Source organism: Pipra filicauda, unplaced genomic scaffold (genome assembly GCF_003945595.2).
Source record: "Pipra filicauda isolate LSUMZ 115617 unplaced genomic scaffold, ASM394559v2 scaffold226_size1812527_pilon, whole genome shotgun sequence".
Lineage (NCBI taxonomy): Eukaryota > Metazoa > Chordata > Aves > Passeriformes > Pipridae > Pipra > Pipra filicauda.
In genome coordinates, this window is record NW_024104339.1 from 1,337,558 (window position 1) to 1,365,174 (window position 27,617).

At 42.3% G+C, this 27,617-nt stretch overlaps 1 protein-coding gene across 2 annotated transcripts; it reads right to left on the bottom strand.

Annotated features, from left to right (window-relative positions):
* Nucleotides 1–848: 848 nt before the first annotated feature.
* WIPI2 (WD repeat domain, phosphoinositide interacting 2) lies at nt 849–27,549 on the bottom strand. 2 transcript variants are annotated; one of them, XM_027713192.2, is made up of 12 exons: nt 27,324–27,549; nt 18,564–18,646; nt 13,556–13,725; nt 12,720–12,816; nt 12,040–12,137; nt 11,509–11,601; nt 10,641–10,711; nt 9,859–9,966; nt 8,943–9,107; nt 7,772–7,879; nt 6,497–6,627; nt 849–5,660 (listed from the first exon to the last, which is right to left on the bottom strand). In XM_027713192.2, exons 1-12 carry the CDS (start codon nt 27,395–27,397, stop codon nt 5,548–5,550), a joined length of 1,311 nt encoding a protein of 436 aa, XP_027568993.1. In that variant the 5' UTR covers nt 27,398–27,549; the 3' UTR covers nt 849–5,547. The 2 variants fall into 2 exon arrangements, with proteins under 2 accessions (XP_027568993.1, XP_027568994.1); XM_027713193.2 differs by having other exon boundaries at nt 6,530–6,627; nt 27,324–27,547.
* Between the last annotated feature and the right edge of the window lie 68 nt (nt 27,550–27,617).

The following is a 27,617-nucleotide window of genomic DNA, read 5'->3' on the forward strand; positions in this document are numbered from 1 at the left end:
AACTCGCTGCCACTTCCTGAATCCACCAGCAGCTTCTCTCAGATCTTCAGTTTGCTCCAGGCAGGAGACTGAAACGTCACCAGCAGCTGAATGAACAGTTTAGAGACACTCATCTGAGCTAACAGAGCCTATTTTGCCTGGAGCAAAGGGAGGCACAAAGCAGCAGTGACAGGGCAGCATTGCCCTCCAGAGCTGGATCAGGAGAGGAGGCGCCTGCAGCTCCACAGCCGAGGCCTTGCCATGAAACAGTCATATAGGGAGAGTCTCATCCTCATCTCATCTCATCCTTGCGCGCTCCACCATTGCCAGCAAGAGCAGAAAAGCTTTTTCTCCTCTTGTCCCTCCTGATCAAAGCACTTGTCGTGGCTCTGCAGAAGAAGGATGCACAGAGAAGCAGGAGATGCCTCCTCTCCCATCTGCACGGGCTCACTCCAGATCTTCCTCCAGGGTTTGAAGGTGAGAAGCAACAAGCCTGGAGCGACAGCACAGGGTGGGTATGAAAGCACTGCTTGAGATGCATCCCACGGAAAAAAGGAATAAAGGCAGTTATCAAACTTACCTGAGCAGCAGGAGAAAAATGCATGAATGCAAGTCCTGGGAAGAGCAGCTTTAAGGAGGAACAAGAGGGAAAATTACATTTGCAAGCAAAATGTGCCAGGAAAAACTCGACTAGTCCTTTCCCACTCCCTGCAAAGCCCAAGCTGACAGTGCCTGTGGAGAGCAGCTACAAAGCACAGCTGGGACTGAGGGCTTATTACTGCTGGTATTTTGGTTTGGGCCACATAGCCTCACCCTGATCTTATCCGGCCCCATCTCCAAGCAGCAAACAAAAGGAAGAAGACACAGAATACTTATCACAACACAGATTTAATTTCTTAGGCAGTTATAAAATTACAAAGAGCGACGGGCTAGCAGTGAGAGCCAGACACTTGGTGAGGTGGAATGTTAAGACAGATTTTTCCACTTATGGACACAGATACCGAACAGTCAGTGAGCACTGCAGGATGCAGGGTTTTCTCCAGGTAAGGAAGCAAATGCAAGAGCAAATAGATCCAGGTAGACATAGGGCCGAGTCAGCACCCCACAGAAACCCAGAGCTACAGGTTCAGGAAGAACTCCCCACTCCCGAGTCGGGCACATGCAGGGGAGCCAGCGCAGGTCCCTGCGGCCGCATGGCCAAAGCCACAGCACTGACACCTGTAACGAGCACAACGGCAGCTGTTTGCAAGCCAGAGATAAAACTTCTTGCCCGTTATTTTCAAAGTGGTGTGAGATGAGTTGTGCCAGTTGGAAGAGCATTAAAATGAAGGCATGTCACGATTAGAAAAGTAGGAATTTGCTGAATTCCTTTGTTGTACAATTGGAATCTGAAAGGATTTATTTACAGTCAGAGCCATGCTTTCTTCATTGCAAGCCTTTCACGGGGTAGCAGATTCCAGAAAAAGAAAGGCCTGCTCTGCACATGTGGAGAAGACACTCGGCCTTGCTCTCAGATGTTAACAGGTTAACTAAAGCTGACTGTTAGCCAGGACAGCTGGAGCACAGAATAAAAACTTCCCAAACCTCTGCAGTGATTAATCCACACCAATGCTTTGGACAAAGACTCCTGTCGCTCTGCAAACAGCAGCAGAGCATCTGCACACACCAGTGGGGTACTGAACAGCTCAGCAACCCCCAGGGAAAGAAATTCTACTGTCCTACTGCATGTTGCTTTGGTGCTAATGCCATTACTGGAGCCAAGAAAGCACAGCATGGGACGTTAACAAAGAGTGCTCTGCTCAGGGCTCTGCGTTAACCCGCTCACCCAGCCTGTGGCTCCTCAGCTCACTCCTCCCTTCTCACTATTACACACAGGTCAGACACCTGTCACTGCATTAAAAGTCTTCTCAGGTATTTATTTGCATTCAGGCAGACTTGAAAAGCCACCACCTCTACCCCCCCACTCAGCAAAACACAGAGCCAACAAACTCGCCGTGCAGGACCCGAAGCAGCAAGGTACAAGCACACACCTGATCCCAGAGGGAGCACTCGTGCCAATGCCTCGCTGAACAGGGCATCAGAACAAACAGCGTTTACTAACCTCTTGATGCTTTCTACTTCCTCCTCCTCCTCTGCCAGGCCCTGCCTTTTAACTGCTAGATTTGTATCTATCACCTGTATTTTGGAAACAGCGACATAAGAGGAGACTGGAGCAGATAAAAGCTTTCTGCCTCAGAACTTGAAATACAGAGTAAACAGACAGATGTCGAGACAGCAGCTGAGTACCTGCACTCATTGCCTATTTGCACATCAAGAGAAAACAGCTCCTTCCCTATGGTACATACTGGGAACTGATCCCACTGCAAGCTAAGACCTGAGTTTAGGATTGCAAGTTTTTCAGTGTTCCCCCCTCCCCAGCTTTGGTTGTTCCAGTTATCTCTGCCCCAACCCTCCACTGAGTTAAAAGCTATCAAGAAGTGCAGCTTGAATCAAGGGATTCAAGACAGGCTATACAGATCAAACACTGTCCTTACAAGGAAGGTCAGTCTAACCTGAGAGGGGCCATAGTTCCCATATCCTAAACTAGAAGCCTATGGTCACAGCACGGGTCTAGAGCCTCCTTGGCTTACCCTGGGCTGTCAGACCACCAGAAGAGAAATGTTTAGACACCTCCTGATCCACAGAGAACAACAGTGCAATCACATGCTCCATACTCAGGTGAGGATGCAGCTGCAAACAGCATTTCTGGTATGCTTAAAAAATAAAAACCAAAAAAACATCTTTGTGTCACTGGGATGAACCCCCAACCTGAAAGGCTTTTAACTTTGGTAGCACACCACAACAGGGTGGTTTCTGAGGGCCTAAGGCCATCACAGAGAAGTTATATTAGTCATATTTTATCTGAGAAAAAGTTTATATCCTCATGCAATGAACTCAAGACAAACTACTGCCACCACTCTCAAAAACACAGCCAGTGGGGACCAGAAACCACCTGTTCCACCCTACTAGCTCTGTGCTGGTCACTAACCACAGAATATTAATGCTTCTGCTCTCTAAAGATTTTCCCAGTTACAACAACAAAAAGATGCTTTAACTGGCTTCCAGCTTCTACTTAGGAGTGAACCGAGTAGGGCACAGCAATTCCACAGTGTGTGGCTCAGGAGCAGGAACGTACGGAAGACACAAACACAGTGAACGTGGGACCTCAAACTCACCGGTGGAAAATAAGGTGTGAAAGGTAAGATGGGGGTAAAATTTTACCCATTTTTAGCAATGAAGTTAGTAATTACACTTAGGGGTGTATCTGACTATGTAACATGGCCTTTGTTACACTCCAGAGTTGTAAAACTTGTGTGCTTAGCAGACCTGTGTTGCTGGTGCATGTTTACTGCTAACTGTGCTTGTGGAGTCCAGGCCAAGCCTCCAAGGATGTTATCAGGAATGTTACCAGCTTTAGTCTGGAATGAGCAGACATCTGACAGCTCCTGGGTGGTTCAGTTTGCCACAGCTCACCGAGCTCACATCTGAGATTTGTATTTCACTCTGCAGCTCAGAGCTCCACAGCAAAGCTGAGAGCACTTGCGGTAAAAAAAGAAAGAAAATAAATAATTCCAGACCATGGAATTGAGTTATCAGTCAGATCTAAAAGTCGAGAGACTAAGCAAGATTTCAGCATGACTCAGGGGTTTCCTGTGAATGTGCTGGGTTCTGGAGGGGACACCACAAGCCACTCCAACCAACTACTTAGGACAGTCCAGGGTTTCAGTGAATAAACACAACTGATCCCTTCTCTCCCACACGGTCGTGTACAAACCTCTTCCACTTACATGGACTGACAGCAGCCTCACTGACAGAGAGGTCTCCTGGCAGGGGCTACCACCTTCTTCTCTAATTTAGAGGCAGGGAAGCCCACCTGCCCACACAGGCTTTGGGGACAAAACTGCCTGCTACTGCTCAAGAGAAGACTCAATAGTACCAAGTCCTAAAAGCACATCACTGCCTGTTGGTGGGAGGGAGCTCACGTGTAGCTGGAGCACTCAGCCTCTGTCCTCCTTTCAAGATCTGCAATTTCCTTGTCTGTTTTTATTTTTACTTCTTTGCAAGCAGTCAGTAGAGGGAAAGGAAGCAACCTACATTGCTACACAAAAGGCAAGGGAGGCTCATTTCGGCAAAGGAAAGTAACACTCACCAAGTACTCTGCTAATCACTTGCTCACTAACTGTTATCCAAGACTTAAGAGAAGGCACATTACAACCCTAAAAATAGTTTGCAGCACTGCTCAGCCTTGGAAAGCTCTAGCCAGAGTTGGGGCAGTTATGGATTTATTCCCAAATTGCCAAAGAGACAACCAGTCCTTGAGTGTATCACAATAGGTACTCTGATGAGAGGGGAAAATGGGAAAAAAAACCAAAACAGAAGGAAAAGTATTGTTATCCAGCAGAAGATAACCCAGAAGAAAATTAATATTTCAAAATCATTTATATTTACATCAGTATCCTGAAAAAAATCATGAACCTTCACTGTTAGAGCAGTGCACTCAGCCCCAGACTGGGGAGAAGCAGGAACTGAGAGCTATGCCTTCCAGCAGAAAACCTTAAGGCTGTTTATAGAGTGGGGCTGCCAAACTCTACATGGACTTCCCTCCAGCCTGACAGAATCCTTGCTTTGGATAATGTAAAAAAGTATAAAAAAAGGTTATTGCTACTCTGCCAAGAAAATAGGACAATCTACAGGAGAGAAAGAAAGTGCATTCCAATTCTTCTCTAAAAAACCCAGAAGCTTATCAGCCACTACTACAGACACCCAAGCACTAAAGGTGCACAAACAAGATTCTCTAACAATTCTTCCCTCATTCTAGCTTTCTTCCTGCAGCAATTCCTTCCCTGTAAAGGCACTTTCCATATTCTATATCCTTACGCAGGGAAACGCTTCCAGTTTTCCATCCCAACAAACAGAACAGTCCCACAAATACACAACATTCAGAAGGAATTTTAATTAACAAAATGGTCCAGGAAAGGGAAGGGAGAACCCAAAAAAACAGGCCATTGCATTTGAAAGGTTGCATGTCAGTCACTAGGTATGCCTGCAAGCCCATGCACAGGAACCATTTGGACCTTTGTCAGTGCAGAACTAGTCTCAGCTTCCAGAACCACTTCTCTACTCCTTCTTTATATAGGCTAAATATTATGTACATATATAAAAAAAATACAAACTTGAGTTTGTTATAAAGTGGCTTCTCTCTCTCTCTCCCCCTCCTATGCTTGCTTGGCACATGAACGCATGCAAAGCTAGTAGGCTCTGAGGGCTGCACAAACAGCAGGTTTTGGCAACAAAAAAAAAAAAGTAGACACAGCTAAAATAGATAAGCAAGATTAAAAGCCACTGAATTGAAAACCATATATTTTTCCAATTGTATAGAATTAGAACTACAGCTACGACTTAAAACTGTAAGAGTCTGTCATCCTCTCTCCCAACTCATGTCAAAGTTCATAGCAGCATAACACGAGGTTCCTCAAGAAACATCAAGCCAGTGTTCTCTGCTTCAGGAGTGAGTTCACAGGTCCAAGTTTAGTCTGTCCGAAGGATCATGGGGGGATGCTCACTGTCTTCATCCAATCTAAGTGAGCTGGTTTCATCTTCCAGGCAAGTTCCACCCACAGCACCCAGGTCATCTGTATAGGCTGGAGAGAAAGGAACAAGGAGTTGGGGAATCAGCAGCAAACTAAGGCTTGGATCCAGAGTGAATGAGTAGAGCTGAAGTACTAGGCATTACTTGAAATAGTTTCACTGCCACCCTATGTTTGCTTTTATCATGACTCTGTTTTATGACTGTGTTTCTCCAAGCCAAGAAAAATTCATGATCAAAATTAAGCTCCTCTGTGTGTGTGCAATAGTGGTGCTTTGGGCAGGCTGATGTTTTTTAGTCTCCACAGATGCATTACAGCTGCAGGTGCAGTACAGATGCAATATGTGCTGACTGTCCTTCCTCTGCAGTGAGGCTCTAACCTGAGTGCCAGAGCCAGCAAAAGCTCCACTGACTTGGAGAGCTGCAGCATTAAACAAGTTCTCATCCTCTCAATTTAACAGAGCAGCAAATCAGGCTAAAAGGTTACTGTTCCCATAAAGGAACATTGCAGCATTTATCAACCTTGCTGAAAAAAAAAAAAAAGGGAGGGGGGCTATAATTCAGATGCTTTGCACAAGGTCTGGGTGCAGAACTGTATGGAATAACTGGTTAGGGCATCTCAAGAACCATCTGGCAAGTACTAAAACTATCACTACAGTAAACAACCACAACTCGAGAAGAAATTCTACCCAGAAAGTAGCAAAGACAAGCGATCCATCTACAGAAGGCTACTGCACACCACGAGGGTTCTTCTCCTACTGCTCACCAATGCTCCACAGCGCACACGCAGTCACGCAAAGCTCCGTGCTGCCGTGGACCAGCTCACGCAGCCATCTAGAACGAAGCGACACGCAGAGGTGCTCTCTGCCCCATTCCCAGCCTTCTCCTTACCATGCCTTGTGGGTGAGGAAGGCACATATGTACCTTTAGTCACAGCGGCACTGTACGTCTGCGCTACCAGCGGCCGGTCGTGGGATGCAGACTCGAGGATTTCGTTGGCTGGCTCCATGCTGCCGTCGAGCCTGCCAAGCACAGAGAGGTTATCTGGAGAGCTGACCCCCCTGGGCACAATGCAGCTTCATATGACAGCTATGGGAAAATATCAGATGTACAAGAATAACATAGACAGAAATGCAACAGGAGGAACTTGGTCCCTCCATTCCAGAGGCCTGGCAAGAAGGCACCTGACAACACTTTGTATTTAACCCTAAAGACTCATCATCATTCTGCTTGCCTCTGACACGGCATCAGGATCTAAATCCTAGTAGCTTATACCAGGAAAGAAAAAGATTCAAAACAAGAGTGTGTGATTAAAAAAACCCACATTCCAAGTATAGATTGTCTTGAGCTCTGCCCACCACAGAAGTGGCTGCTTCATATACAGATATTACAAAACCCTCTAGAAAAAGTATTAGAACATTTCAGAGATTAAGAACTTGATAAAGGCTTCCCTCTAGGAGGCTTCACTTCATCTGTAAGTGAAACCAGAGGTCATGTCTTAAAGTGTTCAGATAAATGTATGATTTTTGGCCATTATTACAGACTGACCAAAGCTGCAAATCTCAATTATCATAATGAATTACTGTCTTTAATTCTATGATTGATCAAATAATTTGATTATATTACCCCAGCTTTTTCCTTATTGAAAACCACAGTGCATTGTCACAGTGTTCTACAGTACTGCTACAGAACATTAGCTATATGCAAGGAATTTTAGTAAGGACACCAGCAGAGAAAGAATATGGATAATTTCATAAGTCAGATTCCCCACTGTGAAGTCAGAGTAACATCTCTTTCTCATGTTTGTAACCACTTCATTTATTGATGAAGAGGATGGTGTCAGTCGTTTCAAGTTCTTGTTTAAGTAACTCAACTCACACTGCCAAGAGGAAAGAGGATCACAGAGCAAACAACGATTGATCCCTCCCTGCACTCAGACAGTGTTAAGTTTCTGATGGTAAAGTGGAGCTTAGTGTAGTGGATACTTGAAAGGAAGGCTCAGGGGGATTCTGAAGTTACTAATTCATGTCAGAGGCCTGGTGGAAGATTAGTTTAAAGAAGTGAGATGTTCTAAGTTAAACTTAGTTCTGTTCTGGAAAAGTCTAAGAATGAACTGGATTTTGAGAAGAAATAAAATACAACAATCCTCAGCTAACATGGACTTACTTGTGCTGCTTCATTAGTGTGCACTCGCCTCCTTCTTGGGGGTCCAGGTTGTACATGTAGAGATACCCATCGGCAGCTCCCACCAACAAACGAGGGATCTTCTGGATTCTAGACAGGTTTAGGGGAGAGATTAATAAGAATAGATAAATAACAGATTATTAAATAAAAGATTATTACTAAGAACAGAAGAAAGCACACTCTCCTCCCTTCCCATGATTTAATGGTTGGACTCCATCTTAGAGGTTTCTTCCAACCTAAATGATTCTATGGCTTTTAAGGCATTATTTTCCACACTCCTGCTCCTAGACAGAGAATGCTGTTAGCAGTTAGAGCACCCAGGAAAGAACTGTGTATTAAAAAATTATTGCACAACCACATTTTGGGGCTAACAGGATGCCACAGTAATCAAGCAATTATACAGAACTCATTAAAACAGATTCAGGAGTTACCATCCTCTTATCAAGCTTTGTGCAACTCCAAAGACAAGTATTCTAACGGGAAGGATTTACTTATTTCAGAAACGTTGCAAAGCTTAATTATTGCTTAAAGGGTGCTTTGAGATCAGAGGAGTGAGAGCACAGACATGAAGTCAATTTAGCATAAAAACTATAAAACCCCCACAAAATAAGTTTACTACTGCTCCGCTTATTGCTTTGGTAGCTGTGCCAAATGGGACCTGCCTTTGAGGAAGACAGCATAAAAGATTAGATTTAGTCCTAAAAATTAACTTTAATGAATGCTATGCTGTTTTAGAGACAAGAATTATATGAACTTGCTTTCAAAGGCTTCTTTAATGGTTAGGCTGGATTGCCTAATTTTGCAATTTGCTAACAACACACAGTATCACTCCCCATAGCACTAACGGAAGCAAATGCCATAAAAGCCCATGGGTCTGTTCTCAACATTCTTCTTTCAAAATTAAAAGACATCTTTAAACAAAACTTGGAAATTGGGCTATTCCCATCCAAACATTTTGCCTTTTCCTCCTCCCCTCACAGGACTGCGAGGTGTTAGCTCTGACACGTTGCTCTTACACTAGAAGAGGCTTTGCCATGACTACGGGTGACCCACTGCTCTGCTGCAGACGGGGTTATGTTTTACAGTGTCAGCCTCTCCAGAGCCCAAACCCAGCAAGCAGGGTGGGGAGTGCAGGTTCCTTTCCAGTACTCACGTGGCAAGTGCACAGATGTTTTTGTGCCCACAGAAGGGCAGACGGACCGTAGCAAAGGCTCTACCCTGGTTGAACATCTCTGTTACTTGAGAGGGCAGGTAGCTTGTTGAGGCCATCAGCACTTTTCCAAAGTAACCCGTCCAGGTGGTAGGCTCTTCCTGAGGTCTACAAGTCAGAAGAGAAAAGTGACTGACTTTGCCTTCACCTTAGAGAGAAAAGTGCGTGAACACTTTGAAACATTTTATTTTTAAAGGATATCAAGCAGCTATTTGTTTCTCTTCAGAAATAACTGACACTCTTGAGAACTATAACACAATTGATGCTACAGGGCATAATGTGTCCTACAATACCCTCAGCCTGTTATTTAAGCATGTTTGATTGTAAACTGATACTTCTGCATAGAAGACTGCATTTCATAACATTCATTATACAAGAGCAGAATCCACTGAAAGTGCTACGCTTCAAGATTTTATTAATCTGTTTATCACTAAGCATATCATTGTCTCCAACGACTCCCACAGAAATGCAGTAAGACTGTCCTCTAAAATCATAAATAGGAACATTTTACAACTTGGTGCCTTTTAAAGCCCTATATGCAGCTGGAAGGCAATGATGAGATAGTTCTTCTCATATGGATTTCAGAGGAGGTGAAACAAATGTAACTGAAAATGTCAAAACTGCTCCATATTCCTGTCAAGGATGGCCAAGTTCTCTTTGGCAGAAACACCTTTTCTACTCAGTGGGAGAACAGTACACAGCTCAGCTGCAGTTGCTGATTCATAAGTGACTTCTTATGCCCTTTACTTTACAGAAGTGTTCAAAAGAGTCTGTCCAGACTTTGGAGAACTCATCCTATTGAGAATAATCAATTTTAAAGCCTTTTCCTTCAAAAATCTAAGGTACATCTGAAACCTACTTTTCTTTCACAGTCTCAAGTTTGAAGATATGCACTGTCTCTGTGTTACTGGATGCAGACAGAAACATGCCATCCATGCTGAAGGCCAACGAACAGATGCTCACACACCTGGGGAAAAAAAAAACAAAGAGAAGAAAAACAATAAAGCCAAAATATTTGGTTTAATTAAGCACATTTCACAGTCACCACTATTTTTCAAATATGAAAAAATCCCCAAAACTTCCACAGCAAACATTGTGAATTCCCTGACTTCTTGAAGCTATTCAAGCATAAGATTAATTAATGATGTTCAACTCTGTTATGAATTGATCTCCATATCTGCTATGCGTCAATCTGAACTCAGTCTTACCCCTGTATAAAGTACAGTAGAACTACAGAGTTACTACTACCACAAACCACAGTACCATTTCACCATGGCTATTAATGACCACAGCACTAGAAGGACTTAGAGGAGAGCGAGAATATTAGATGTACTGCCTCCAATTGCCACAAGAATACAATATATCCTACAAAAGGTGACCCACTTTAAACAAGTTCCCTCACCAATAAATTTTTAAAAGGCAAGAGGGAGTACAATTCTGACAGGATTGATTTGCAGAATAGTCAAGTCCAAAGGAATGAAATTGGAAGACATTCAAGCTGAAACTGTTATAAGCACAGATGCAAGGATGAATGAAGATGAAAAGAGGCAAAAAAAATCAGGATGCCAGCTCAATTGCAGAACACACTGGAACTCAACCATAAGGAACGAGCTTCAGGTAATTAGCCCAGTTGAACTTTACCTCTTCACTCCCCTTCGGAATTCAAAGAGTTTCTGTCCCTCTGGAATGGAAAACACTCTTATTACTGTCCCCTGTAAAGAAAAAATAAATAAATCATTTTTCATTTCAAGTTGATTCATTGTGTATTAGCTCTAGTGAGCAGAGTACAACTGGAAGCAGCAAACCACTTTGCTGTTAACTTATTGCCATGATGCACCCCAGATACTGCATGAAATATTTATGGAGCTTGTTTGTAGGATGTGTTTGAAGAGTACTGAAACAAGAGGTGGGAGCTACTAATGTAGAGAACAAGCTGTGCATCAAAACCAGCCCTTCTTATCATATTTGATCATGAAAACGACCACACTAGACAAGTACCAGAATGCAGTCACTTGGATGCCTTTATGCCTTTATCAGATGCAATCAACTACACCTTTATAGTCTAAGCTTATTACTCAAAGAGCAGAGGCTTCAGACTCTCTAATTTATACATATTACATGAACGATTTGTCATCACATGCCAAAGACTAGCAAGGCACTTCTCTCTATTCTGACTTTAACTGTCTTGTTTTCATTAGGGAGACAGCATCAAAACAAGACAGCTAATTTCTAATAAGTCTTCTGCATTAAAGGCAGAAAGACTTCGAGGATTGCCCTAATTACAGCCAGATTAAAATGTTTAATTTAAATAACCTTATTATCCAATATTTCACAGCATGGAAATTGTGTCAAATATCATTAACAGTCCTTAACTTAGATTTTCCATTGTAACTAAGCCTTCTTTTTTGGCACTTGCACATGGAACTGTGCACATTTAAACTTTCTTAAAATTCTTAGAGACAGATTTGATTTTTATCACTGTTGGGAAGTCAATCAAAAGCCCTCTTACCTTTTCTGAGGCAGTGGCAAGTTTAGTACCACTGGCATCAAATGCCAAAGCAGCCAAGGGACTATCATGAGCTGGGATCATATTAGCAGCTCTCTGTAGTGAATCAATAAATAGAGCCTTAGCACAGTACACGTTAAAAAGCTACACATGTGCAGTTTAAGACTGCATATTTAAGCACATTCAAGGCAAATATGGGTCTTAGTTTATAGACAACAGCTTCAATATTTGTTTCAGTAACTGCTAAGTACATAAAACCATCAGTGAAGCACATGTGTTGAGAGTATAAGCAGCAGGAAGACAATTCAAATAGAAATTACTTTACTTTATTCCACCCATTTGCCCAATTCTACTCATTAAATCTAATACGAGCACCTGTATTTTCTTTGCTGACGTTCTGAGAAGCCTGGCTGTAAGAGAGACTGCACTCTGATGCACAGAAACCTAAGTGTCCAGTAATTCCTCTCTGAGCAAATTAAGTAATTTCCAAAACCTGCATCTTTAGAAATGGAAACAGCATTCAAAGATCCTTACCAGATTGATGGTGTCAAAGACTTGTACTTCTCCAATAGTTGCACTTCCTGGGTAGGCCAGGTAGCAATTATCATTGTTTATTGATAAAGCACACAACCCTAGAAGGGATGGAGAAAACAGAATTAGAAAGAGGCAAATTCCAAGATTTAAGCAGCGAAACTTTCTGATTCTGCATTTCAGTGTCACAAAGATAACTCAAATTATCAACAGAAACAGAACAAGGACCAGTAATGTCAGAGTCAACCTGCAACATATTCAACTATTTAGCATAAGTTAAAATTTAATATAAAATAGAAAGGGAAGAATACCAATAGAGCTAAAATAACTGATTAAACAGTAGAATTTCCCATGTCTGCCACGATTCCTAAAGCATTAACCTGACAAGGCCTTTAACTACACCAAGTGCTGTCAAGATCCAGTTTTTATCCCTACTATTTCTTTTTAACATTTCAACACATCCACTCTAGGAGACCAAAATGCTGGGAAGATGCAGTTTAAGGCAGAGTCTGCTATTTTTTCTCAAAAACCTCTCCTGGATCAAATGTGTAGGCTTTAAGACAACACTCATGTGTTTAATTGTTACTTTTGTTTGAAAGTGGAATTAACAACAATACAGTTCCCTGTGGGGAAGATCATACACTGACAGCACTTTTAAGTTATGCTGGATTCTACCAACATACCTGCAGGATTGGGAGGTGTCTCCCTGATTGTATGTAATACCTTCATGTCTCGTATGTTGTGTATATAAAGAGACTCTTCCAGACATACTATCAGCCTCTAGAAAAGGGAAAAAGGACAAAATGCTGACATCATCTGGATGACTAACAAGATGTTACTTAACACTACCTCAGAAATCAAATTAGCCACTTGTGATTTTAAACAGGAATCCCATCCTCCCACACTCAGTTTTTGGGGGCAAGGACAGACATTAAGAAAATTATTTTGCTTCGGATGCCATACTCTCTACTTTGAATGAGCTGGCTGAAGACAGAGAAGCCTGTATTTGCTGCAGAGCCTACTGATGGTTTAGTAATACAGCAAACTACACTTCCAGGTACTTTACTTAACAATTTCACCAGTTGAGTGATACATTTAAAATGTTATTTTTTTTTGAAAATGATATAGCAAACACTATTTAAAAACATAAGAAGTTAGTAGATAACAATGTTCAGGCCCGAACAGAAATTGTCAGTCTCACACACTCTCACATTAAAGATCACAGGATGATCCACACTGGGAGAGACCTTAGGAGGTCTCTAGTCCAACCTCCCACTCAAAGCATGCCCAGCTTACTCAGGGCATTTCCCTGAGTAAATAGATAAACAAAGAACCAAAAATACTTAATTAAATACGAGTACTGAGATGCCACATAGAAGCAACAGTTGGAAAAGGATAAGTACATTTCAAATGGCAATTGTGTCACCAAAGGAAGAGACATCAATCAGCAGAGGAAGTGCCAGAATAAGATCCACAACCTCTTTTCCAGGTTTTCAGCCAGGCAAAAATTACTACTCACCTGTCTGTTGAGTTTGACAGCCAAGATGGTGTTGGAGTAACTGTAGTTGCAAATCTCTGTCCCCTTCTTAAAGTGACAAACTTTCAGCTTGCGTGGAGCTTTAAGGCTGACTATGGCCACCAGGCTACTGGAGAAGAGCCTCTCCACAATGCACACGTCTTCTGTGTCAGCTGAGGAATCACAGGAACGAGGGAAAAACACAGAGGGAGATTTCAGGGAGGAAGAATGATGCACATCAACAGGAAATACTGTCTAAGAAAATCACAGAATCATAGATTCAGTCTGTGTAAATATGGTCTAACAGCACAAACATTCTGCCACAACAGCTCAGAGTCAAGGTGGGACGCAGGGCAGGTTTTTAAAGCAGAAAATGTACACAGTGAGTGCTGATTTTCAAAGATTTCCTCCCCCCAGCCCGAGGTGTCACACAAGCTTACACTTCAGAACAGAGTATCTACTCCCCCATGCCCAGAATCCAATAGAAGAAAATCCCAAAGATACAAAAACCGGCAAACTGTCAAATGATAGAATTTTACAGTCTTCTTTTATCACTGTAGAAACCTAGGAAAGTAATTTTTGGGCCTTTTTTTTTTGTGGTGTGTTTTTTGTTTTGTTTTTAGACCTATACTACGCATGAAGGGTTTTCAACAACCAAAAACCTTGGCATTTCCACACACCTCTCCACGAAGAAGGAAAGGTTATTGTACTCAAAGAAGCTGTAAACTAACTCACTACAACACTGCAGCAGCCACCAAATTAGTATTTTCACACATACCACCTTTTACCTGACAGTTCCCAAAAGTGGTTTGTTGCAGGAATCACTGAAGCCCAGCATTTATGCAGAGCCATAAAACAGTGTCAGATTTGCCAAGAGTTCTACTGTGGAAGCACTGGAGGCAAAGGAGGAATACAAGTTCCTATTCCAAATGTGGGGGAGACAGCAGGAGGGAGCAGAGTCCAGGATCTCTGGCAATGAAGCACCTTCAGGGCATTTGTTTACAGCACAGCACCGGAGTGACCTGGCAGGAGTCCAGGTCCCACCACACCAGTTACTTTGGCATCTGTGCTTCCCTCTCCCATTCCCTGAAACTCCTCTCCAAAAGCTCCAGGTACACAGTGGACACAGTTTTGGCAGCAGAGAAAAGCTGGAGAGAGTTTTACCACGCTCTGCAGCTCTTTCAGAGCCACCAGCTACACCTGCCCTTTCATTACAGAACCGAATCAAGACAAGTGATGAGTCTTTGGCCTTGATCCATCAAAACAAATTTTTCAGGAGTCAGTCTCTGGATTAGCTCAATGGTTAACACATTCCAAACCATAAAACTGCCAGTAAAAAAAACAAACAAACAAACAAGAAAAACAAATGAGTTTGTTTCCAAAAGCTTCTGTTTTGCCCAAGAGATACATTAAATAATTAACTTGCACTGTTCTCATAACCAGTGACAGAAATTCCATGAAAAAGGTTCTGTTAAGCATTCTCAGCATACGATGCTGCCATCACTGTGTGGTATGTCTGCTTTCAAAGTGCTTTTTCTGGGCAGTTATTTCAAGAAAAAGAACACAAAATATTTAATGTTCTACATTCTTTTGAGAGAAACAGCCTCCTTATGGAAAAGGAGCAGGTTTATACTACGTATTTTCAGTACTCTATGCAACATAATTGACTTTTATCTACATCTTGTATTTAATATGGTATTTTTCCAGAGAAGACAAAACAGCTCACAGAGGCTTTGAAAATTCAATTTTCTCATGCAATAGGGATAATGCATTTTAGTAATGACTTTGTTTTCAAGGAATTGTTCTCCATTTTCTTGATACCACACAAAACACATGAAAAGAAACACAAAAATCTGCTTCAATAAATGCATGCAGAGACTTTGAAATGCGGAGGTCCGTGCTCCTTGAATCAGACTAGTTACATAAAAGGCTCTCAAATATTTTAGGGGATGGGTTATATCAGCTTTCCATCTGAGCCTGGAGTCCTTCAAAACGATGACATCCTTTTACAAGAGTCAGGAGACCAGCACACAGAGACCCCCAAACCCACAGCCTGACTGCTCCCTGCTCCCAGACAAGCACAGCTTCTTTCCCCATTCAGGGACAACTGTGTTCCGACACAGCTTCTGGGATTTGTCACTCTCCCAGCCACGAGAACTGGTATTTCAGAAGAGGAACAGCATCAGAGATTCAGCTGGAAAACATGCTGTCCTCTGCTGCACTGATGGGAAGGGTGGGCAGCAGGGAAGGCACACAGGGAAGAGCACTATCAAGAACTAAGCAGTCAGGCAGAAGAAAAAATTTTCAACAAGCAAAATGCTTCAAAGGTATTGATAATCCTTCAGTCTCACCATAAAAGACTATAATACAGATAGTTACTTTTAGAGAAAGGCTTTGTGATGGGCTTTTAATTACATTCACTTTAAAAATACAGGATGCACCTCTGGTCCTTTGTCTTCCTCTAACAGGAAGAAGAGATAAAATCTCTTCACAGCTGCCAAGTAATTTATGCTTCCCAACAGCACCGTACAGTGAGTACCAGGCTATACTGCCCATCCTATGTTCAGTTGACCTGAATTAATCATATGTTTAGCAGCACTAAAGCCCTATAGCAATGCTGTTACTCACAGTTTTTTTTTTTTCTATTAGTATTATCTCCTTTACACTACACGACTAAGCATTGCCAGAAACTCAGATTCAAAACACTGCAAGAACGAAAAGAACTGCAAAACAAATTAAGTACCAGCAGCGAGGGGAGAACAAGCAAATACATAACAAGATTAGTTTCATAAACACAAGCATGTAGCATCACAGACAAGAGCTGGTTAGAGCCAGCTAGATTATGATCAGCTGTGCCTTTATTCCATTTTTAATCCAAGAACATGAAGCATGTTAGAAGGATTCATTAAGCCTTAAATCACCCTTCAATCTAATGCTTGTTTTTACAGGGGGATCAACTGCGCAGGGAGGCAGGAGATTTGTACAGTCACAGGAGAAGTCAGTGACGGGAGCAGCCAAATCTTCCATATTTTCAGTGGTTCTCTCAAACACAAGACAGCTGGGGCATATTCTGTAGTTTAGTTTAAACACCTACACAAGAGCTGGCAGATCAATCTTTCAGAGGAGAGGGGGGAGTCCTTAACAGTGCTCACTCAAAACAACTCAAAGTCTTTAGAGCCACTTAAACTAAACTGGGGAGCAGGAGGCACGTGTCTGGGAGGCCTCAAGATACCTTTCCTTTCGGAAAGGAGGTACCCAGTACACAGGAAGCCCTCCACCCCCATATCAAGTTTTAACAGGCATGGGTTGCAAATCCAAGACTAAAAATTATTTAACTCATATAAAAAATTAAGATCTCCAAATATTTAGATGTGCTTTGAGCAAAGGCTGGCTGGCTTACAGAGGCCGAGACATTACATTTTCTGTATCACATTTCCTGTGATAGACAAGGAATAATGGGTTCAAATTGAAAGAGGGGAAATTTAGCTTAGATATAAGGAAGAAATTCTTCCCTGTGAGGGTGGTGAGGCCCTGGCACAGCTTGCCCAGAGAATGTTCCATCCCTGGAAGTGTTCAAGGTCAGACTGGATGGGGCTTGGAGTAACCTGGGTAGTGGAAGGTGTCCATGGCAGGGGATGGGACTGGATGATTTTTACTGTCCCTTCCAACCCAAACCATTCCATGATTCTACTAAATGTTACCTTACACTCTGTGCTCTCTTTTTATGGACTTAACACTCAGAAAACTTACAATATGAAAGAGGTTAAATCAACACAGGCATCTCAGAACAGTCCGAGGACTGGAATCAGCAGGTCTAAATTCCAATTCCAGCTGCTTTATCAATTTACCCAATCTGTACTTTTTCTTTCAAGGACTACCTAGAAGATGCAGTCCTGCAAAGTGCAGTTGACCTCTCGGTGTATTTATTCAGTGTCTTGTGTAACAGGAGTCATCTTCACTGAGTCTCCTGGGGTGGTATCAGGCCAGATACTGTAAGTGCCTGACATACTACAGAGGTCAGGTACCTAAACTCAACAGCAGAAAATGGAATTCAAGCCACTCATTAACCAGTAAAACCAGACCATGACTCAAATAGGAAGATGTAGCTGCAGCACAACTTAACCTGACCACAGGTGCCTAATTTGAACCTCACAATTACTTCTCTCCATTGACTGTGTACAGAACCAGGCTGTCGCTGCAGTAATAGGTGATCTGAGTCACACACCATTTCCAAACTTCAGATGCCACAGGGTCAGGTCACTTTGGGAATGGAGTCTGAGGACAACTCTGTCATGAGATCTCACTATAAATGCTGACATCATAGTTATTGGTACCACCTGCTCACATGGAGTTTACAAGAAAGCGAGGATACTCACACATAGCATTCATAGTTTACTTATTAGCACCTCAAAAAAGGGAAGTCTATGACCTGCTGGCAAAACAGGGGATACCACTTCTCTCTCAGGCCTCCATCCATGTCATCTCATATCCTACTCAACTGTGACCAGTATTGAGAAGTTTCAGGAATCTGAATTATTCACCCTTCTGTATGAGCAAACCTGCAGCTATCATATCAAAAAATATTTTTCTAACAGCAAACATTAGGATAAAAAAAATATATATATAATTAAGGTTTTCTTATTTGACAAAGGTATATTAGTGCTTGCCTGCCCCAACAGCCAGTATAAAGACCCCAAAGACACACTCTCTCACAGGAGTAAATTATTATTTTTATGCCCAGCTGCTACACAACCTGGACATAAGATTAGAAAAGCAGAGTTCTCACAGCCACTACCAAATTTCACAACATCCCAGCTACATTTAAATACAGAACACTAATATACAGTTTTACCCTGCCCAGCAATCGTTTTGTATTTGTGTGATATTTACACCTAAGGTTCCTCTTACATCAATTCCAAACAATCTGTGAAAAAATGAAACATGTCTTACTCTTCCCACATTAAGCCAACTGAGGGCATTAAAAAAAAGAAGAAAAAAAGGAGATACTCACTGCATTCATAGATCTGCTCTAATTTGTCCACAGAAGAAAGAGAGAAGAATTTGTAGCCTGATTTACTGCCAACTGCAAGGGATCTGCAAAAGAAACAAGCCAGTCAGGAACACAAACTACATCAGCTGTGATTACCCTTGGACAGATTCTTACCCTGTTCTAACCTCCAGCTGGGTTAGCTCAGTAAGAAAAATGATAAAAAGCTTTTCCAAAGAAGCCACGACAGACACAGACAGCTTCCTCAACTCTGAAAAGGCCAAACAGCTTCAGAATTACAGAAATTCAGAACTACAGAATTCAGGTGTGGAATTCTGCTGCACATTTAATGGAATGAGAGGTCACAGCCCAATGTGAGCCGACGGCCCAATTCTCACCACTGGTTTCTCCACACAGCCTAAAAGCCTTAGTGTGGAGGAAAGATGATGACTTGAATAATGTAATGCAAACCAATTACATCATTGCCTCATCATTAGAGGTGACCTCCAAGACCTTTCAAACTGGGCCATCTGGGGATTTTTTGTTCTTTACAGTGTAACTGTCCCCGACCATCCCCAAAGAGTTTTTATATCAAAAAAAAAAAGTAATTAAAGACTGCCAACTCTAATTTTCTCTGGCTTTATGTGATGATGTTCTGGCACCTCCATTGTTCGGTCTCAGTCTTACAAATACTCACACCGAATCTTTGATCAGAGGCGCCCTCTTAGAAATGCTAGTCACTGATGTTAAACAGATTTTAACAATAGCAGAACACTAAAAAAACTGACTACAAACCCTTCTTTCCTCCATTACTCAATTTTCACACTTAGCTCACAGAGCAGTTAATTGCTTTTCCAGTTAGAGTCAAAAGACAGGTCTTAAATTTTAAGCCAGAAAAACCTTTAGCTTGTCTTGCAGGTCTTTACACACCAAGGCAGCAGACAATGGCTCATTCTTGTTTCCCCTCCCAATGTGGAGGACGATTTTATGCCACAGATTAAGAAAATTAACAGCCAATACAGCTGTACAGAAGTGCATTAGTATGCTTATAGTTCATATATTTCTTGCTGCCAGGACACGAGGAGAAAAAAACTAATTAAATTCCGATAAAACACATTTCAATATGCCAAATTGTGGCAAGTCATTCAATACAAGGCTCAAAGCCAGCCCTGCCAGTCAGCCTGCCAATAACGCCCTTCTGAACTCAGCAAGATGATTCTCAACAATTCACATGCACTAACAATTAATTCTGCCTTAGGAATACAATGCAGATTCCTAGATTTCATGTTCTTCCTCTATTTTCTACTCCTGGCTCCAAAGTGAGCCCTTTTTAAACTTCAACATACCCAGAAGATTAGAAATTGTTCCTCCAGCAGCTTACCCTCTGAAATTAAGATCTCAAGCTATAAAATCGAATTCTGTACGATGGTATGACCTTCTCTTCTAGAAAAAAAATACAACTGGCACAAACTGGTTAAGAAATTATATTTGAGAAGGTTTAAGCTTTCAAATTAAAATATGCACCATGTAGGCAGGCAGAAGTCCCCAGATTCAATAACCAAGATATTAAAAAAGCGTATTAGGCTTAGAGATAGAGAGCAACCATAAAACAAAATTTTGTTGCTGCTCCTCCAAGTCACCTAAGAAATACTGAATTTAATCTTACTTCAGACGGAGTCAGTATGTTCAGCAGACTCTATCTGATTAGAGGCCAGAAACACTGAAATGTTTTTGCTCTACTGCTTTTGTACAACTCAATGAAAAACCCACATTCTGTGGAAAAAAAAGTGAAACTCTTAATTTGGTAAAACAAAGCAATGAATCAGCCTCTCTTAGATCATTTATGGCTTCCCTCAGAAGAAAGTTTAACAAAGAATGACATTAAAACTGTCACTTTGCAAAGGTAAACAAGCACTCCACTGAGTTAAAAATAAATGGAGTCACAAGACTCTTTGCAATATAAACGATCCACAAAAGACACAGGATGATTTCTTCCCAGAGAATTCCACACAGCAGCTATTTGTGAGTGTATTACTAGGCAGAACTGTATTCCTGTATTGTACTTACAGCTTTAAATACAGAATATTGCTGAATCACTGTTTTGCTGACAGTATCACTGAAATCAGTGAGGAAGCCCATTTTTCTAGTCCTACAACTACCTATACCTCATTTAAATGAGCCACAATGGCAAAAATGATGATAAAAATCATCATCAGTAGAAGCCCAAGTGAAGAAGCACAGGACAGACCTTTCCATCCACGGCATCTGCTTTTTGTTACTTCTATCAGGATCAAGGTGATGAAGCCACAAATCATTTGTTTACACAGAGCAGTTCAAGTCAGTGTAATTAAACCCATTGCAGAATCCAAGCGTAACTGCAAAATAGCCCCTTTTTCTTCTAGAACAGCATTCTTGCTTTTGGAGGGTTTGTTTCACTGGGGTGGTTTTTTTTAATGTACTCTCAAATTACTTCTTATGAAACTACTGGAAAAAGGCTTTTTATATGTAATAAGAACCCACTAGGCTGAGTTATACCAGCATAATCATAATGGTTTAAATCCCCCATCTTCCCCCGCACTGATATTACACTTAAGCCCTTAAGATACCCGATAACCATCTAAATGGCCAAATCCACAAAACGAGCATCCAGCCAGAATTACCTCACCTCCCAAAAAATGTGCAACCGTATGGGGAAGAAATATGATCAATAAGCCATTCAGCTCTTGTTCAGATAGACAGTGGCCAGCATGAAGCTGCTGTAGTTATCAGAAGCTCCTTTTACAATGCGGGTGTTACGCTTTATTATCACCGATTTTCAAAAGCTGATGAGCCTGAAATTGAAAATAAATATTCCCCAAAATCGCCTTTTTTTCTTCTAATATTGTGCTGCACATGTGGTTTTTTTAGCTCTATTATGTGTAGCCTCTATTACACACCTTAGACTGCAGACTTTGAGCTATTTCATCATTAAGGTTGTCTCTTCAGTACAAAATTATCAATACAGCCATGATTTATGGAACTGTGTTTACCCACTTTTTCCAGAGATAATACTGCAGTCTGATCCAAGACTACATAAATCTTGATAGTATTTTCAAGAGTGACTGTCATAAATAATTAAAAATAGCCTCACAAGAGAACAGTGCTGTGAGATATTTCACACACTCATTTGAAGATGCTGACATCCACTCTAAGTGCACTCACCTAAAGTGGGATATCAGCTGCTTCAATCTCTCTGACTCTTTAGAAGCAAGTTGTTTCAGATGGATTAGAACGCTACAGGTTTTCTTTTGCTTCTTTAATATACATACAGAAGGAAGAAAACCAGTTTTTCCCTTTCCATATCGCAGAGGACCTTAACTATTAATCAGAAATATTCTACATTAATCAGGAAGATTCTACTAAGGGCAGCTCTCTCAAAGATTAAAATCAATTGCAGCTGCAGCATAAACATGACTCCAAAAGTCATTACTGCTTTAAATAACTGTTTAATTAAACCTACTTACATTATGATACAGTCTCATTATACTAATGTTCCACCTCATTCCAAAACCAATGTAAATTTCCACAGACAAAACATTTCGTGAACAAAGGCTTATGATGAAGAAGGGGAATGTAATAAAAGAAAAATCAATGAAATGGCATAAGAATTGCTAAGGAATTACTAAGGAAATGTACTTTGCTTTATTCCACCCCTCCCAAATGCCTGCTGAAAGCAAAGCTGTAGTGTCTTATGGATATGTCTTAATATTAAAGGTCATTATTTTGGACAAAAGTGAGATACAGAAATTCACACATTCAATGTTTTTGTCAGCAACACTCTGACAAACCACAGATTTTCCCATTATTTTTATATTAAAAGAAAGCCCCCAAACTTAAAATCTGCTACAGCAAAAGCAGACCATGCCTGCTCATCCCTTAACACGCAGCGTTAGGCTGGGACAACACAAAGTCCACAATCCAAGTAAATATCTCTGCTCTTGGGCCAAATCCCCATCCAAATGGTCAGGAGCTGAGGAACAGCTCCTCTGGCCAGCCCCCCTGAGCTGCTGTGCCCACTGCAACCACAGCAAGGAACACAACATACGGTTGTCTCTCTCAGCTATCCTGCCTGAGCGTGGGAGCTACGTGACCGCTCTCGCCTTCCTTTTTTTTGGGGTGTGTGTTTAGCTTTAAAGCCTCCTTGGAATACAGAGCTCTCCTGTCCTCAAGGATCACGGGTGAAGGACACCTGAACCTAGGAGAGACAAAGGCAGAGGAGTGAATTCTCGGCACCTAACCCTTGTTCCTCCCACCACAAGCAGTTTACTACAGAGATCCAAACACCACAGGGCAAGGGAATTTGAATACAGCTTCTGGTGCACGAAGCACGCTGGACATATTTTGAGCTATAAGCATTTGCCCAAAATGTAGAATGAAACTGATTTATTTGGGAAATAAAGGGCAGAATTAATACTTGGACTGATACCTGTCACTTGCAACTCCACACACAAATGAAGGCACGGCCTAAGAAGTCCCTGGAAATTAAGGCACACGCCAGTGTTTTCCTTAGAAGTCCAAACAAGGTTTCCTTTCGCCTTTCATCAGGACTCTGTTTTCAAAACTGTAGTGACTGCTTTGTTTCCAAATGCTGTCACACAATTACTTATTTTAAAAAAAGGTGACTAAAACTTCTCTACAGTCTGTCCACCTGCATTATTTCACAAGCAGGTTCTTTGGGGTGGTTGCTGGTTGGTGTTTTTGGGGGGAGTGTGTGTGTGTGTTTGTAAATTGAATCTGTAAATTGAACCACTGTACTTCCAAAGGTACTTCTCTGGCAATATCTGTGTAACAATTTAAAGACTGAAAGTTCTACCTCTTAGATACATGCAAGGTGAGATCTTGAAGTTATCCTTAGCTTAAAAAGTTACAAACTTCTAACCATTAGCATTTCCTTTATGAGTTTTAAAGCTTCTGTGAGTTTGTGAGGTGTTTAATTTTTCATTAACGTATCTGTGCTCAGTTTTAGTAGTTCTCCCAGGAGCAATACAAAGAGCACTCGGGTTTTTCTTCCCAAGTATCCATTGTTAAAGATTTCCAACTGCTAAAACCTACCCAGCACTGAGATCACCCACAAGCTTCCACTGCATGGTTTGGCTGGGACACCCGAATTGTGACGGGTTACTCCACTTTGATCTGGAAGCTGGAGCTTGTGCCTCTCAATCAGGGAATGCCAGTCATGCTGAGTTGTGCAATGATTGATTCACTGGGGAAAAGGGCCAGGTCCAAAACAAGCACATCAACATCTCCTGAAAATACCCCTCTCCGTGTTTTTACTTAATGAAAACATTATATCAAAGAGAAGCCACAAACCAACCGCTTCTGCTGCATTATAGGTGGAGTGTTTTCAGGCAGAGTTCCAGTCCCAGCCAATAATTCTAAACTGTCATGTAAATAAAGCTTAGGGCAATGTGGAATAAACAGGCAAGACAACACTTGCAATAACGTAGATACTGTTCCAAGAGACAATGTCACTACTTACAGCATCTGTGAACGAGCATTTCAAAAAAGTTAAGTCTGGGAAAAACAAGCAACTAAGAGCAGGGTAGAGGAGATCTGCTTCAGTCACCAGGGACTGCAACGACTGGGAAAAGCAACAGCAACTTTTACGGTGACAACATTCTTCCGACTACCAGCAACCCCATTTCCCAAGATTAAGAGCCACCATGAAGCTCATCTTCATACACGAGAGAGTAACTAATCACCAACTCTTCATAAAACCAAGGAAAAGTTGGCTTGATCCTTATTTTTACCAGCACCATCTTCTCCTAACACCAGGCCACTGGCTCTGCTGTGTAGGTAAGCAAGACACATTTAAGCCTGAGTGGAACTGGCACCTTGTTAAGGTGAAGGTAAAAGCTTTAAATGCAATAACAACATGCCCATGTCATTTATTTTCCAGTTCTGTCTGTCAGCAATTTTTCTAATTACTGAAGCACCTTTAAGCATGATGTAGCTCTACTGACTGGGCAGACATAAACAAAGCTTGTCTTTCATATACTGCCTGAAAGAATATGCATTTGTTTACCTTGCCTGTCTGGAGAAGGGCTCCAGTTACCTGTAAAAGTTGAAATAGGTGAGCTTTCTGAGGCCTGGCATGGCAAAGTGTAAGTCACTCCTAAGAAGTTCTTTTCAGCTCTTCTCACCTGGTGAACTGTCATCTCCTAGATACATAGAACAGGATACTACAAACCCAGAGAGCTGGCTTCTTGTTTCTCTATTCAAACATGAAACCAGGAGAGACCGTGAGCAGGAAAAAAGAAGAAAAAAAAAATGTAATAAACTTCAGTTTAAAGAATGCACCCAACCACTAAATTTTACTCAGTTTAGGAACTTGAATGCAACTTGGTTATTTGGGCCACTTACCACATCAGACAAGTGTTTCACTAAGAGGCTGCTCACAAAGACATCTGCAAAACTTCTTTTATACTTACTACTTTTCTTGGAGAGATTTCTTTGAGACGCTATTAGTAAGAGATTATTCCACATCATCAACCACTTCATTTGTCTCAAAGTAAGTGGCTTTTTAAATTATTCACAGAATTTTGAGACAAAAAATTGAACAGGAGCCTTTTCATACTTCTGTAGTTTCTGTAACGAATATCTGAAATGTATAAATATTAAAAAATGACACAAAAGATCCAGTAGCCCAAGACTTGGAATTGCAAAGATCTATGGGCCAGGTCTGGATCACACAAAAGATGCAGCACCAAAATTCTCATCAGGTAATCTCAAGGTGATTTATATATAAATAATATTTTTTTAAAAAAGTAATTTATTCACACAGTGGACATTAGAATGCTGAATAAAAAAAAAAATCAGCTATAGCATAGAAATTGAAGAACACTTTTTGGTTATTTAAGAAGATGAAATGGGAAAAGTAGTCCAGTAACACATACAGTTGAGGAAAGAAATCATTAGCCAGTTGTCCTTTTTTTCTCCCCATAAACTCAAAGTTAAAAAGGAATCAGCTTTACTCTTCCTTGAAGAAAGATGTAACGGTGTACAAGCCAAAGAAAACTTAGATAAGTTTGTTGCATTTGTTTCTTTTTACTTCTGTCTTGGTTTGGTTTGTTCTCAAGTCAAGCCTGCAGCTCTCATCCAAAGTAAATGGGTTTTTTGGTCACAACTCAGCAATCTTTAAGTACACACAGCTCTCCACAAAGCTAAGGTGCAACTGAAAATGGGGAGGTGCTTTGAGGAGAATTACTACCACCTTTAGATCTCCATGTGGGACTGCACAGCTGAACTTCAAAAACTTATATAATGCCTTTATAAACTGTTAAAGAAAGAGGCGGCAAATGATGACTTGTTTCTTTTTTCCAGTAATAGGTAAAAAATGAATGGTATCTGAGCAAAACCTGGGCAGGTTTTATATGCACAAGGACATATGTATGGTGCTCAGTGAACAAATGTGAAAAGTAGTTGCAAAAGTCTTTGACTCGAATCAATACACGGATAATGATTTACTTATAAACACACAGAAGGCTACTGCTTCCCCCCTCCATCATTTACCATAACTTATTTACTGCTAAAGCCTCTCGTCTCAAGTCTATCCAGCTCCACTGGCTCATCTCCTCACCCCCAACAAAACCTACAAAAGCAAACAGAGTGTCTCCTGCTGTGATGTGACCCTCCTAAATCCTGGCAGTCACCAGAAACAACCTTCTCACCTTCACAATTCCCATATGCTACAGGACATGCTGGGGACAGTCACAGATCTCCCTCGTGAGGACGAGGTATTTTTGCTCATGAAGAGAACGAGTTGTTAAAAGAAAAACCCTCCACCACACACGTGGATCACGCTCTGTGATGCCAACCTGAGATCATTTCCTCTTACTCACTTCCTAAATCAAAACTCCTCCTTTCTCATGTACAAGTTCTTTCGGTTATTACCCCCCAGCTTCATCTCTCAAGTATTTCAGACAGTCAAATGCTTCTTCAAATGATCTTTAGTGCTCCAATCCCAACTAATAGGGGGTTCTTAAATTAAAGATACTGCTTTTTAATACCCCACATAAAAACTAATACACACTAATTAATCTAAACATGCTGCAAACGATTAAGTAATTTGCAAGACATGCAGCTCGAACCATCTGAAGCCTAAATAAATCTCAAGGACCAGAGGAAGGCCTGTTTTTTCAAAATCAAAACCAAAAGCAGCATAAGGCTCATAAAAACACCTTCAAGCCTCAGGTACGCTGCTTCAACACAGCAGGTGAAAATAACGCAGCTGGATAAAAAGATCGGTGTGAAGAGGATGATGAAGTCTTTACACCTCCTGGAAGACCTGTCCAGGTCTTAGGAGGGCCTGGCACGAAGCCATATCACCAAGGAGCAGCAAGAGCTCTCCTTCCCACCCTTTTCCAACGGGACAGCGGGCGATGCCTCCCAAGTAGGAGCAGGAGCAGGAGCAGCTCCCCATGGGCAGCGAACGGGGGCAGGGAGGAGGCAACAACCCGCTGCAGCCACCCCAGTGCCCGCTGCTGCTGCTGCGGGGAGCGGCCCGTCCCCGCACCCCTCGGGGCACAGGGGGCCGCTCCCACCGCCCTCCCCGTGGGGGACCCCGGCCCCGCTGCCGGCCCGAACCCCCGGGAAGGGGCGGCCCCGGCGGCACAGGGGAAGAGGTGGCCCCGGGGGGACCCCACCACGCCCCCCCCCCCCTCCCCCCCGCAGCGGCCAGGCCTCCCCAGGGCCCCGCTCACGTTCCCCCTCCCCAGCCCGAGGCCCCCTCACGCCGCCCCTTACGTGTTGTCCTGGTTGAAGTTGGCGAACAGCAGATGGCCGCTGCCGGCGTCGCCGCTCTGCCCGGCCAAGTTCATGGCGGGACGGCCCTCGCCGCCCCCGTCCGGCGGGGGGGGAAAGGACGAGGAGAGCCCTCCGGGAAGGCTGCACCGCTCACCCGCGACCGCCCCGGCCCCGCCGCATCCCCGCCGGGCCCTTGTTTACGCGGCGGGCGGCGGAGCGGGCCCCGCGCCTGCGCCCTCCCGGCCGCCGTACGCCCGCCGCGCCTGCGCGCGCCCGGCGGCGCCGTGGTCCGCG

Excerpts from the sequence above, each read along its gene's own strand:
- WIPI2 (XM_027713192.2), bottom strand. The coding sequence starts at position 27,397 with ATGAACTTGGCCGGGCAGAGCGGCGACGCCGGCAGCGGCCATCTGCTG. Across the intron at positions 11,602-12,039 it reads TCTTTGACACCATCAATCTG|AGAGCTGCTAATATGATCCC; the intron begins GTAAGGATCTTT and ends GATTCACTACAG. Across the intron at positions 10,712-11,508 it reads TTGCCACTGCCTCAGAAAAG|GGGACAGTAATAAGAGTGTT; the intron begins GTAAGAGGGCTT and ends TTTTCTTTACAG.